The sequence below is a fragment of the Pteropus medius genome, unplaced genomic scaffold (genome assembly GCF_902729225.1).
Source record: "Pteropus medius unplaced genomic scaffold, Ma_sr-lr_union100, whole genome shotgun sequence".
Classification (NCBI taxonomy): Eukaryota; Metazoa; Chordata; class Mammalia; order Chiroptera; family Pteropodidae; genus Pteropus; species Pteropus medius.
The window spans coordinates 203,349-216,246 of NW_024346501.1; the positions used below are offsets into that span (position 1 = coordinate 203,349).

Genomic DNA, 12,898 nt, shown 5'->3' on the forward strand with positions numbered 1-12,898 from the left:
GGTGGTCTCTAGAAGCTGAGAATAACCTAGCCAACAAGGAAATGGGGCCCTCAGTCCTACAACCACATGGAACTGATTTCTGCCACAACCTGATAAGCCTGAAAGTGGATTCACCCTCAGAACTTCCAAAAAGAAACATAAGCCTACCTACACCTTGATTTTGGTCTTGTGAAACCTGGAGCGGAAGAAGAATCCAGGCCAACCCACATCTCTGACCTATAAATGGTGAGGTAATCGATCTGTGTTGTTTTAAGCCACTGATTTTGTGGTAATTTGCTGTAACAGCAATAGAAAATGAATACGCTTTCTTTTGTACTTTATCCTACTTAAAAGTGCAACTCTCAGTGGATGTCAGAATCATCCGATGAGCTTTTAAAAATGTACATGGGCCCCATCCCCAGAGATCTCAAATTGGTGAGGGGAATCAGAGGAGAGCAAGGAGAAGATATCTTTTCTATAGTTCTGAAAGTGACATTTTGCCAACATTTAAGAATATTAGAATTATCCCAGAAAGTTCCTGCATGCTCGTTCCCAGGTTATGTCAATCTTCACATCCCCAGAGTAAACCATTACTGACCTTTTTCTCCCGCCACAGGTTAGTTTTGCCTCTACTAGAACTTCACACAACAAAATCATGCGTTGCATGATTTGTTAGAAAGCTTCTTGCATTCATGCGGTTGTGTGCATTGGTAGTCTGTTCCTTTTTATTGAGTGTCACATTGTACGGCTATGCCATAGTTTATCCACTCATCTGCTGCTGGTGGACACTTAGGTTGTTTCCAGTTTTGTTTGGTCTATTCTGAATAAACCTGTTAGGAACATTCTTGTGACATATGCTTTCATTTCTCTTGAATTGCAGGATCATAGGGTAAGTGTATGTTTAGTTTTAAAAGAAAGTTCAAGACCTTTCTTGGAAGTGTCTATGCCGTTTTAGCAAGTTTCAATCTGAGTGAGAATATGTCGGTCGCCTACTTGTTCTCCCCTGACCTCAAATGATTTTAACGTGAGTCAGAGTTGAGAACCACTATATTAGATCAAAAATTTCTTCAGGACAGGATGCATGTCTTACTCAATTTGCTTTCCCTAATATATTTAGCAGTCTTTAAAGCAGGAACTCATGAATCCCATCAAATTTCAACTTGATCCATCTTCTGACTTTTGCCATACATGGTAAATCTATTAAGCATGTCTCCTACACCTAAACACAATTAGAATATAATTTTGAGTAAAGCATTTCATTACCTTTGTAATCATAAGTCCATTATTTTTTTCCCCCACCAAATTCTGAGCTCCATGAGGGCATGCCCTGTGTGTCTGTCTTACTAAAGGCTCAACCCTTAAATCCAGCACAGAGATTGGCACGTAGCAAGGCCTTGATGAATGAACAATGTGCTTTGGGGAAAGAAAAACCCTTACAAGATTTTTGTTTGTCTATTTTAATTAAAACAACAAGGTACAAGTCTCCACTCTGAGAGGGTCCTGAGACTATAGCTCACAATATTTTGGGGAATAAAGATCCTTCTGAAAATCTGATTAAAGTGCTCAGTCTCTCTCACACATGTGGGTGCACTCTCTAAAAAAAAAAAAAAAATGGAAAAAAACATATATACACATACATACTCACACACATTCACAATTCTCCGTACCATATCAGGTTGTTCACATGGTGCTCACAAAGCCTATCCATGGTCAGAAATCACTGCACTGTGTTTTATATAAAACTGCAATCATTTCTCTCACAAGTATTTACTAAATATCTGATGTGTCCAGGAATTACACGAGGTATAAGAGATATTGTGACCAACAAGTCTCTGTCATTAAGAATAAGGGGAAGGAGGAAACCACACAAAAGTGACAAGCAATACCATTTAATCAGAATTCAGACATTCTCAAAATCCATAACTCTTTTCAAAGATGTCTTTTTTGCTTAAGTCTACAACATATGACTAACAACCTGAAATGCAAATAACCCTTCAAGGTAATATCTGGGTACACAAATTTACCTTTGATTTATGTTTCTGGAAGTGAAAGGAAAAGAAGTGTAACAACTTATGTATGCTGTATTCTCAAGGAATAATTGCTTCTGATTCCTTCTAGAGTTAAACAACCTCATGGTGAAATGACTTGCCTCAGGAGTAAGTGGTCTTGATGGTCTTCTTCAAATGGCTGTGTTGACATGAACATAGTAGTTTTTTTTTTTTTTTTTAATCTGAAAAAGTATGTGAAGGTAGAGAAATTCTCAACAGGTAGTCTGGCGAGATGAGGGGTAACTACAGAAATGTGTCTCCATTGACCAAGGAAGATTCATGTACCTGTATCATCCTTGTGAGGTCTGAGAAAATGTGTTTCTTAGTGTTTCTGAGAAAGCAACATTACAGCCCAAAAACTATGCTGTTATCTATGGGAAGTTTGAGAGAAGGGAAAATGTTAAAATAACGAAAAATAAATAAAAAGCTCTAAAATAACAACAATAAAAATTCAACATTGACAGGGAATGGAGTTCAAGCATGTTTTTAGGTAGAGAAACAAATTATTCTATATTAGAGGATTTTCTGATAGAAGCTAATTTCTTTAAATGCCTAAATTTTGATAAAATAGTTTTGCTGGCAATCTTTCCAAATCTATTTCACACTTCCTGTCTCCTTAATCAAACTAAATAAACACAATGTAACATTTTTGCTGACTCATTAAGTACATCCATTACTCTGCTGTGCTATAATACAGTCATTCTCTGAGAAGCTACTGACTACACAGATTTGCCTGCCCTTTATCTAAACAACTCCAGCTGTTTCATTCCGAGACGCAGTGTTTTATAAGGTTTCACTTTCTCTACATCTCATTATCAAATCACTTCTTGCTAACATCCATATTACACTACCCCAACTTCATGTAATTCATGACTAAGTGGGAAAATAGTTTTCTTCAAAATTATTTCAACCTAATTCTAATAATAACCTAAATGCTTGTTTTTAATTAAATTTGTTATAAAAAAAAATCAACCAGATGCGGCTATTGCCTTGTTAATGAAGATGGGGCTCAGAGGTGGTCAGTGGCAGGCGCCCAGCCCAGTCCACAGTTTTAAGCAGTTGTTTGTATATTGGTATTGACCTGTGTCTATATAGTCATTTGCTTAGGATACTCCAGGGAAAAAGAGGGGCCAAAATTTTCAGTAAAAGTTGTGGTTATTATTACAAATAGGCCATAAATGAGGGATGAATTAAAATTTCTGTTTTCAACTATTTGAGTCTTTTTTAGACAACTGACCTTTACATAAGTAAAGCATTAATACAACCACAAAGCGCATTGTTTTCCTTTACAGATTTTTTTTTTACTGTACAGCACAAATGCCTTTAAATTAAAATTTGTTTCTCCGTATCTCTCATGGATAGGTAAATACTGTGCTTAGGAAAGAACACTTGCTATGAGAGTTAATTTGTCACTGGACTGCAGGCCTGTTAAAAGAAGTGCATTGTTCCTGAGGACCCCCACGCCCCTCCACAAATCCTCGCTGTTATATCACACCCCAAAGGAGGACAGTTTAAATTCCATTAGTACCAACATCACATGTTCATGCTTGAGTGATAGGAGCACCAACCCTGATGGACTACGTTAAGACATTTAAAATATTTTCCAAACACAATAACAGTCCTCTATGCATGCATCTGAATATGAAATTCTCTAGCACTTCTTCATGATCGAATGAAAAACAACCTATCTGGGAATCATTAATATTTCACTACGGTGCCCTTAATGATTACTACCTCCCCTACTCAAACTTTTTTTGTTGTTGTTAAAAATCTGTTTGTACTCTTTAAGTAGCATCTGTTCTGTCAAAATGTTCTAACAGATTTCTTTTTGATAGACTTTTTTTTTTAAGCATGAACATGATTTGTAGATCTTCAGCTACTTCAAAGTATTATCCTTATTATTGTTACCATTTCTCATTCAAGGTCTGAACCACACCAAAGGGAGGATCATTATTTTGTCCATGACAAGCACATCACTGGAAGCAATAGCATGCTTCCAGATCTCCATGGAAAAAGCAGAAGCAGAAACACACCACGAACCTTTTATCACAACTCAGCTTGATTCATTTCACCGAAAAAAGCAATACTCCAAATTTTAAGCCAGAATCTTTAAAGCTTTTCTCTTTAAAAGTGTGTTAATATAGCTTTTCTCTTAAAAGGCTCTCTTGCTTATATCAGGATAAGCATTCAAGCCCTTTTCCTCCATAGATACTGTTGCTACCAGGTTTCCATGACCTTCTCTCAAGAGATAGCTCACCTACTCTAGGCAACAGTTGATGCTCTTTTTTTAGCTACACTTAAATACCACCCATAAGTTCCTATTTTCAACTACATACCCCGAATATAACTCAGATCAAGTATTTCTGAGAATTCACTGAGGCTTTTCATTTATAAGAAGTTCAGACTTTTTTCAGACTAGGCCTGCTTCTTCCTCTCAAATAATTCTTTAGGAGTAATACTTTGAAAATGCTGCTACAAACAAGGTCATTTTCTTGAATTTAAATCTGAACTTTCACTATGAAGTACATGCTTTTTTGTCTAAACCAATAAATAAAATATAAAACTTAAAACTTGAGAGAGATGATTTGAGTTTACAAAGAAATAGATGACATTAAGAACACTCCCAGTACTTAGATTGAAAGTGTCCTTAAAGATCACGTATAGAGTTTTCCCAACTTCTTTGCCACAAAATATTCTGCTCAAAAGACACTGTGTGCACAACGGAAATACAAAACGAGAAGTTTTGGTCCAGGGCAGCAGTGGTGTCAGGACAGGGGTGAGCAGTAGCTACTGTGGGTCACAGAAGCCTGAAGTGAAAACATGAAAATTATGAGCACAGCCCAAATATCATATTTTACAAAGAAACTAGGGCACCAGGAGGTGGAATTATCACTCTGAGGCTCCATCACTTGTCACTGGCAGCACTAAGACAGGCTCTAGAGTCCAGTGACTTCTACAATCGTCACAAAACCTTGTGTGAAAAAACAAAAGCTGACATTTGTGAACACTTGAATGCATTCTAGATGACACAATGCTAGCTATAAAACATATATCATCTTATTTATTCCTCATAATCACTCTTGAAAGAAGGTCTTATTACCCATGTTATGCGTGAGAAAACTAAAAAAAGTTAAATTTCCTGTCCAAGGTAAAATACTGAACTTGATTTCCAGATCTGACACTATTCATTTCACACCACCACAAAGCCTTCCATTACATCTGGCCTCTTCGATCGAATATTAACTCAGAAGAAACAATTAGTGTTTTTCTACTTTTTATTGCTCTTCCACTCCATGCAGTTTAGAATGTAGATGATACAGGAAGGGACAGAGGGGCAATCTAGAAAAACAATTTTGAAAAAGAAACTTTAATAAGCTCAAAATAATTCAATAGCTAATATATTTCCCTCGATACTGTCGCCACCCACATCCAAGCCACCATTCCTTCTCAGGTGGACAATTGCAACCATTTCTGTACCGTCTTTTCCATTTCTACTCCCACTTCCTTCCAAACAATTCTCCATAGCATCCACAGTAACAGTAATACTTTTTAAAAATATAGTGATGTGACTTTCCAGCTCTTGAAAATAACTCCTGTTGCCTTTTTAAAATACATCGTTGTTTATAATGCTGCTACGTGGTTATATGCAAGCTGTTAAACATCACCTTCAGCATTTTAAAAGAAAGATCAAGAACAGTAAAATTTCATTAAGCTAATTTTGACATGATACATAAGTCTCTGGCTGCATGGAGAGAAAGTGCCCCATTTGCCTTTTTTTAGTGGATCTTTTTTTTTTCATTGAGTTTTATTGAGATAATTGTAGATTCACATGCAGTTATAAGAATAACAGATTTCTTGCACCTTTTACCCAGTTTCCTCCAACAATTAGGTCAGCCTTTTGGAAGAAAGAAAAGTAGGGCAATTGTCAGTGTTAAATTTTCAGTTCTCTCCCTGACTGAAAGGGTCAAATGAGACAGATAAATGGAACTCTGGAAGTGAAGCGGGCTGGCTTTGCTCTCCCTTTTTTTAGAAGAATCTTTACGGCTCTTGCTGTCACCATGTAAACAAGTCTTTTTTGGAGTTTCAGCTTTAAAAAAAATTTGCTTATCTCTAAATCTTTAATGGATGACTGATTTTTTGCTTACCCTTATATACAACTTTAATACATTTAAAAGACTAATGGTTATGAACCTGCATAGTATAATGTTATATTTCCTAATTATGTTTCTTTTTTGTTGAACAAGACACATTAATCTTTATTTAAAATGTGTTTTTCTTTGTTGACCTTTTAGGTCTGTTTAAATGTTACCATTCTGGCTAATTTTTCCAACATTTTCACAAATTACTTTTCCTTAAAAATGCCAAACGAGAAACCTGCATTTAAAACAACACATAAAATACTTTCAACCAAGTACATATGTTAAAGAATAGATGTAGGTAACCTATATAGTCATAGAAACTTCTTTTAAAAGAACCTCACCTAGATTCTGTCTTTTGGGAAAGCAAGGACAAACAGATGCATCTGAATCTGAATAAGAACTTTTATTGGGATTCTAACCAACAGAATATGTAATAATGAATTCACTATGTTATTTATCTTTCCATTACTGGAAGGAAGCATGCAAACTCCACTAAGCCAGGCATATTGATTTACGTCTTCTAATTTAACTGCCACTCCCCTCCTACCCTGCACCCTAAATCACTCATACACACACACACACACACACACAACACTCACACACTCACTCACTCTCCCCTCTCCCACTCTGCCTCGTGCTCTCTCTCTCTTCACCATTAACTACAAACCTGATGGAATAAAAAAATTTTTGGTCTTCCTTTGACTGCAAGCTAATTTCATAGTTAATAATTTCCAAGTAAAGGAAGTAAAAGTAGTTTCTACTAAAAAAAAAAAATCAAATTTCTGAAGAATATTCTAAAGTAAACATCTAATCTAAATCTGCAAGGTGGCATGTTATTGACTTGTCCAAGCAAGATTTATTTACCTTGTTTTTTAATGATTTCCAGGGAGAGTTGCCTTTTAACCGGAATTCTTAAAGCTATTTGTGTACTTACACAGATTTAGGAGCAGGTATGTTTTAAAACATTCTGCATAGTGCATTCAGTTTTGTTTTTTTAGTTACAATAGAATCATTTTAAAAGATCTGGGTGTTTTGTTTTGTTGTTTCTGTCCTCTCCATCATAAGATGATATAAACATTCTTAAATTAGAGATTTTTTTTTTTTTTAGCTAATATTTTCCCTTAATTCCTGCTGGCACCTACTAAATTCAATTGCTGCTTAAGAAAAGAAAGATTTAACTATGACTAGGATAAAAATATTAAGGAGAACATTATCTTAGTATCAAATGGTAGTTGGCAATAAGGAAATTGAGAGTAAATAATTAGGGTTTCATGTTTCATTGTCGAAATCTTCAATCTGGATGTCTTCTCAAAATGAAATTATTGTGCAGCTAATAATTGACCTTCCATCAATAAGTTCCTAGGCCAATTTTCACTAGCTCCTTTTCTATTTCACATTGTTTCTTTCCTTTTTTCCTGTAAATATATATTGAAATGGCTAATTCCCCTCTAAATATTTAAATAACTGATAGCCACCACCCAAAGTCCCTGTGTCTCTCCTTATATGTAGTAAGAAATGGAGGATTATAAACCACCAGAGTTAGAAAGAAAGCAGATTGAACTGAAGATAAAAATGTAGTTTTTCTGTTAAAACTAAGGATAGAAGTTCGTAAGAAACTCAAAAGAAACAAAATTTAGGGAACATGAAGGCAAAGGAACAAGGTGCTATATTTTGAGATAAAGGACCATTCAGAAAAATTTTTTTTTAAATTATTCTACAAAGAGCTTCAGAAACATGCATATGATGACATGCCAACACTCTCACTAGTTCCTTGGTATCTGCCCCTGATACAACTGGGTGGAAGAGATCCCCAGGCTAGCACAGTTAGGTCTACAAAAACTACTGAGGGAAGGTTGAAATACAAACAATCCCTGGCCTTAAGCCTTCTGACCTCAGACTCTACCTGAAGGAAACACTGGGGCAGAGGGGTGTGGAGGGAGCAGGTAAAAATCTAGCAAAGATTTTTTCTTCCCCAGGGATTTTTAGTCTCTTCAAATAATTACTATCTCCATTAATATCCCAGAATCATCTTGTGGTCTTTAAAGAATACAAGAACCAATTTGCTTCCTCAAAGGTTCTTCAAGAGTCCAAGACTAGTTTAAGGCCATACTCTCCTTGGTACTTCCGCTCGTGCCCAACACCAAATATAAGATATTAAATTGTGGCAAGAAGGATAGGCTCAGGAGAAAGACTGGTGTTAACAAGGTAAAAAGGCAAGGAAAATATAGGGGTAACCAAGGTTCATTTTCGGGTGCCTACACAATGTTAAGACAGACTTTATAAAACAAATGCCTCTAGTGGCAGGTTTTGATGGCTATTCTTGGAACCAACAAGTCTTCGGAAAGCCGCAAATGATGAGGATTAAAAATCTTACCACAAAAGGAGGAAATGCTCAAGGTCAAAGCTCAGACGGTTCTTAAAGAGCAAGAGGATGTGCGTACTTAGGCTAAAAAGGGATGAGGATAGAGGTCTTGTCCACTAACACTAATCCCACTTAGCCCTAGGAAGGTATAAAGCACATTGGGTCTAAATACCTTTAAGAAGGGATGGAGTCCCTTTCCAGGACACTTTGAGCTAGGTAAATAATAAAATAATATTTAAAATAAAAAGTTACAATTATTAAAACAACTAGATGGGCTGGAGACTCATAAAATCCCCAATTTCACAGATAAGGGTATCGACAAAGTTTAAATGAATTTGATTACAATCCCTCAGCTCATAAGAGAGGGCGGCTGGGGTGAGAACCCAGGGAGTAAGGTCCCCAAGTCCATAATCGCAATCGTCTGTCTTTCAGAAAGTTCAGCCTCCAATCTAGAACCGGCCCACATTGTACATTCTCATTCCCCTCTATTCATGTCCTTCAGAATTTTAGTATTTATTAGAGAGTCTTAGGAATGTCTTATTAAATCTATCATATAATCAAAATCAGAACCTCTTTTTTTCTCCTTTTCCACCTTGTCCCCGATGATGCTTGAAGGCAAACCGCATCTAAGTGTTGGGATGGGCAGGCCCTTGCAGAACCGTGATAGCTTGGCAGGTTTTGTTGAATGAATTACTGTCCTGATTTGGTTAATAGGAAGGGGTATTTATGAGAAAGAGAGAACATTAATTGTGGGTGGGAGATGAAATGGAATAATAACCTAAATAAAAACTAAAATAAGTCTTCTTCTGAAAGACTTATTTAGATCTACTGTACCTATACCTCAAAGGCCTATCTCAACTATCACATCCTCCCAGGCAGCCTTCAACTTTAAAGAATCTAGATAATATTCCATCGCTGGCTGTCCTTTGGTATCCAACTCATTCAACTTTATACTATAGATATCTAACTTCTACTTTAAGCAACTTGTGGGAAAAATATTCTTTTTTTGGGCAAAGCCCTCATACATCTGTTTAGGTCATTTGAGTGAAAAGGGAAACTGCAGTGGAATTATAAATTGTAAAAGAGGGCTCAATGTATCATCTTTCCCTTCAATGTAGTCTAAGGTAAATTGAAAGCAAAATATTAACTGAAGTCTCTAAATGAAAGGCTTGAATCAAGTTTTTCATTTTTCATACCTTTGAGTATGTTAAGATCAACTTTTTTTATAACCATTTCTGTTGAGAACAAGCAGAATTCAGTTTATACTTTTAATTTAATATGCAATAACTGTCTGTTTTAAGGAAGCGAGAACCCTCCATCCTTCTCAGTAGTTTGTGATCTCTGAGGACAGGGGCCCATTTGGTCCCAGCATATTCTCCAAGTCTGAAACAGCAGGTGAACCTTCAATAAACATTACCAGTGACACAACCACAGTGAATAACAGACATTAAGTCAAATTCTGGTCCAAAGAAGTATAAAAGTAACAAGGTCAATATGCGTTTTACCTCATGAATTAAACATAAGGTTGTACATTCCTGTAATTGTTTAAGTTGGAGAGGGGATGGAAGAAGAGAGAAAGGGGTTACCCAGAACCTGTAAAATGGCACCAAACATTTTTGTGTTGATCTTTATGTATATACGTATCTGTCTGTATGGCATGTACATAATCATATTTCTCCCCAAATTCAAAATAATATTCTATCCAATGATTAATCTCGGCAGGAATTGAGAGACAGAGAGAGAGAGAGACAGAGAGAGATTTTGCAGTAAAGTCCAGATTCCTATTGAAATGAAACACTCATCTTGGGTGGGTGAGTGGTTAGGGTTTGCTATGAAAGAAAATCAATATTTTACTTGACAATTTCCATGCTAAACACCACTGTCATTTTCAGTAGTATTTCACTGTCATCTTCCTACAGTAAATAAAGAATAGTATAACATATTTCCCCCCCTGAGGTTTGTGAACATGATCTCAATTATACGACTGTAACAAATCACCCAGCAAATTCTTGGCAGAGTAAATCAAAGAACATATGTTTACCCAAGGTGAACGGCAGCCACTGGACTCTACGGTGACTACATTTGGTTTCAGACAGCTCCATCAAACACGCTCTAAAGCTTCCCAATAATTTACCCCCAGTCAAGCATGTTACCACTCAAATCTAAAAGCTTCGCCATGAAAAATTTTCCTGTCAATTTTCATTTCTGACAGGACTTGATAAAAGCCCTCTTAGAAAGACTCCATTATTTTCCATGCTAACACTGCTGGACTAAAAACAGACTTGTTAACCTGTATCTATAGTATAGCTTCAATCAATGTACAGAACATATTTACCAGTTACAATCCAACACCTTTTATTTCCCTTTTCCGTTTGGAACTGTAGCTTTAGAAATGGTAGTATTTGCTATAAAGAAACAACTTTAAAAATACCTTAACAGACTTGTAGTTGCCAGTGGCAGGAGCTAGAGAGGGGGCAAAATGGGTAAATGGAGTCAAAGGTACAAACTTGCAGTTATGTCATGAGGACGTGATGTACAGCATGGTGAGTACAGCTAATAATGCTGTATTGCATATTTGAAAGTTGCTAAAATCTTAAAAGTCCTCACAAGAAAAAAATTCTGTAATTATATATGCGGATGGGTGTTAACTACATTTATTGTGGTGATCGTTTTGCTATACAAATATCAAATCATTGTTATATATCTGAAACTAATATGATATTGTATGTCATTTATACCTCGATAAAAAATACCTTCCTTATGCAGTAAGCTGAAGCTACTTTTCTTCTTGCTTTTTTCATAATGAATAAATTCAGTAACACTCTCATAATGCCACATTTTTGTAACTTCTTTTATTTTCCACAGTATATATTCAAATCTTGCATAACTCTATTCTATATATTTTATATAGTTTAAAAGTAACATAAAACATGATAAAGGACTTATCTCTCAAAAGGCACATATTATAGCTGATTCAAATGTGTCACCCTTCATAGCAAATTCATTCAAAGGAACCAATTTTAAAAGAAATCTATATATGTACAGTTTTTAAAAAGACGCTAAAAACAAGTAGAAACCTGTAAAAATCACATTCTCACATCTTATCCAGAACTTCTAAATACACATCTCTTATCAATTACTATTTTGTATTTGATCAGATGCATATCTCATGTAGATGTAGAATGTTACAAATTCCAAAGCTAATTTTGTAGTCTCCTTGAAAACAATCGGTTGATAAAGAATAACATGCTGTTAACAATAAAAAAGCTGAGTGCAAATAATTCAGGCATTCTACAATACTCGGATTTAATTTAATCTGTTCCCAGAGACAACCTGAGTGGCTCTGTGACTAGAGACTGAATATAGTCAGAACTCCTTCCAAAAAAAAAAAAGAACTGCTTCCAACATAGTCTGCAAAATGCCTTTTTGTTTCCATAGTGATTATACCTTTGTGACCTTTCTCAAATTCTGACAGTCTGCTTACAAATAAATAAAAACCTGCCCACCAACTATCTGTGTCACCAATTATTACAAATCTACATATTACATTTAGCTCAGTATTATTGATTTTAATGTGGACTTTGAGAAATTATTAATTGAAGGGTACTATGCATCAAGGACAAAACCCAGTCAAAACATCATCAATAAGACCAAAAGCAAAAGATAAAATATTTAGTGATCCTTAGTCTGTCTATTTTGGATAGAAATATATACATAAGAAAATATAAACATATTTTAAAAAACAGTATTTCAATGCTTACTTTCAGTAGATCCTTGGAGAAATCACCACCCTCATTTACCCCTTGGAGGTTTGCAATAAACTCTTGGCAGCTCATCTTCTTTCCAATATTCTGGAATAGAGGCAAATAATACATCATAATGACATATATGGAATTAAGATTAATTCTTTAAAATGTAATTAAGCAAAACAAGGTTGATTTAGTTTTTCAAAACATGAATACACACACATACCCCAATATATGTGCAGATATACATACATTCATATAATACAAATTTATATGCATAAGAGAAACAGATGGCTCATTATGCTTTTAAAACTGTCATTAAAATAGCAAAATTATGCCAAAGCTTTATTTTAACCTAAGAAAAAAATCTATGCTTCATTTATGTAAATAATATATAATATAGTTTTTAAAAAACATGGATAGAAATGACATTTCTGAGGTGAAACCAACAGCTAGTTATTTGCCTTTTTATTTATATTTCCTATACATAGTGTCAAGAACTGTGAAGATCCGAGATTTTAGCCTATTTTCACGCTAACAAGTTAGCCTGTCAGGATCCATGAATGCTAGCAGAAGTAAGACTCTTAGGTCAGAGGCACAGGAATGTATTACAACGATAGGAAT

General features: G+C 35.4%; 1 protein-coding gene across 1 annotated transcript in view; it reads right to left on the reverse strand.

The window, feature by feature from the left end:
- The window catches only part of PSD3 (pleckstrin and Sec7 domain containing 3), a 500,329-nt gene that overhangs the window by 176,485 nt on the left and 310,946 nt on the right, over positions 1-12,898 (reverse strand). Inside the window, 1 exon segment of the mRNA XM_039875742.1 lies at positions 12,290-12,379. Within this exon segment, the coding sequence (XP_039731676.1) occupies positions 12,290-12,379 (90 nt within the window).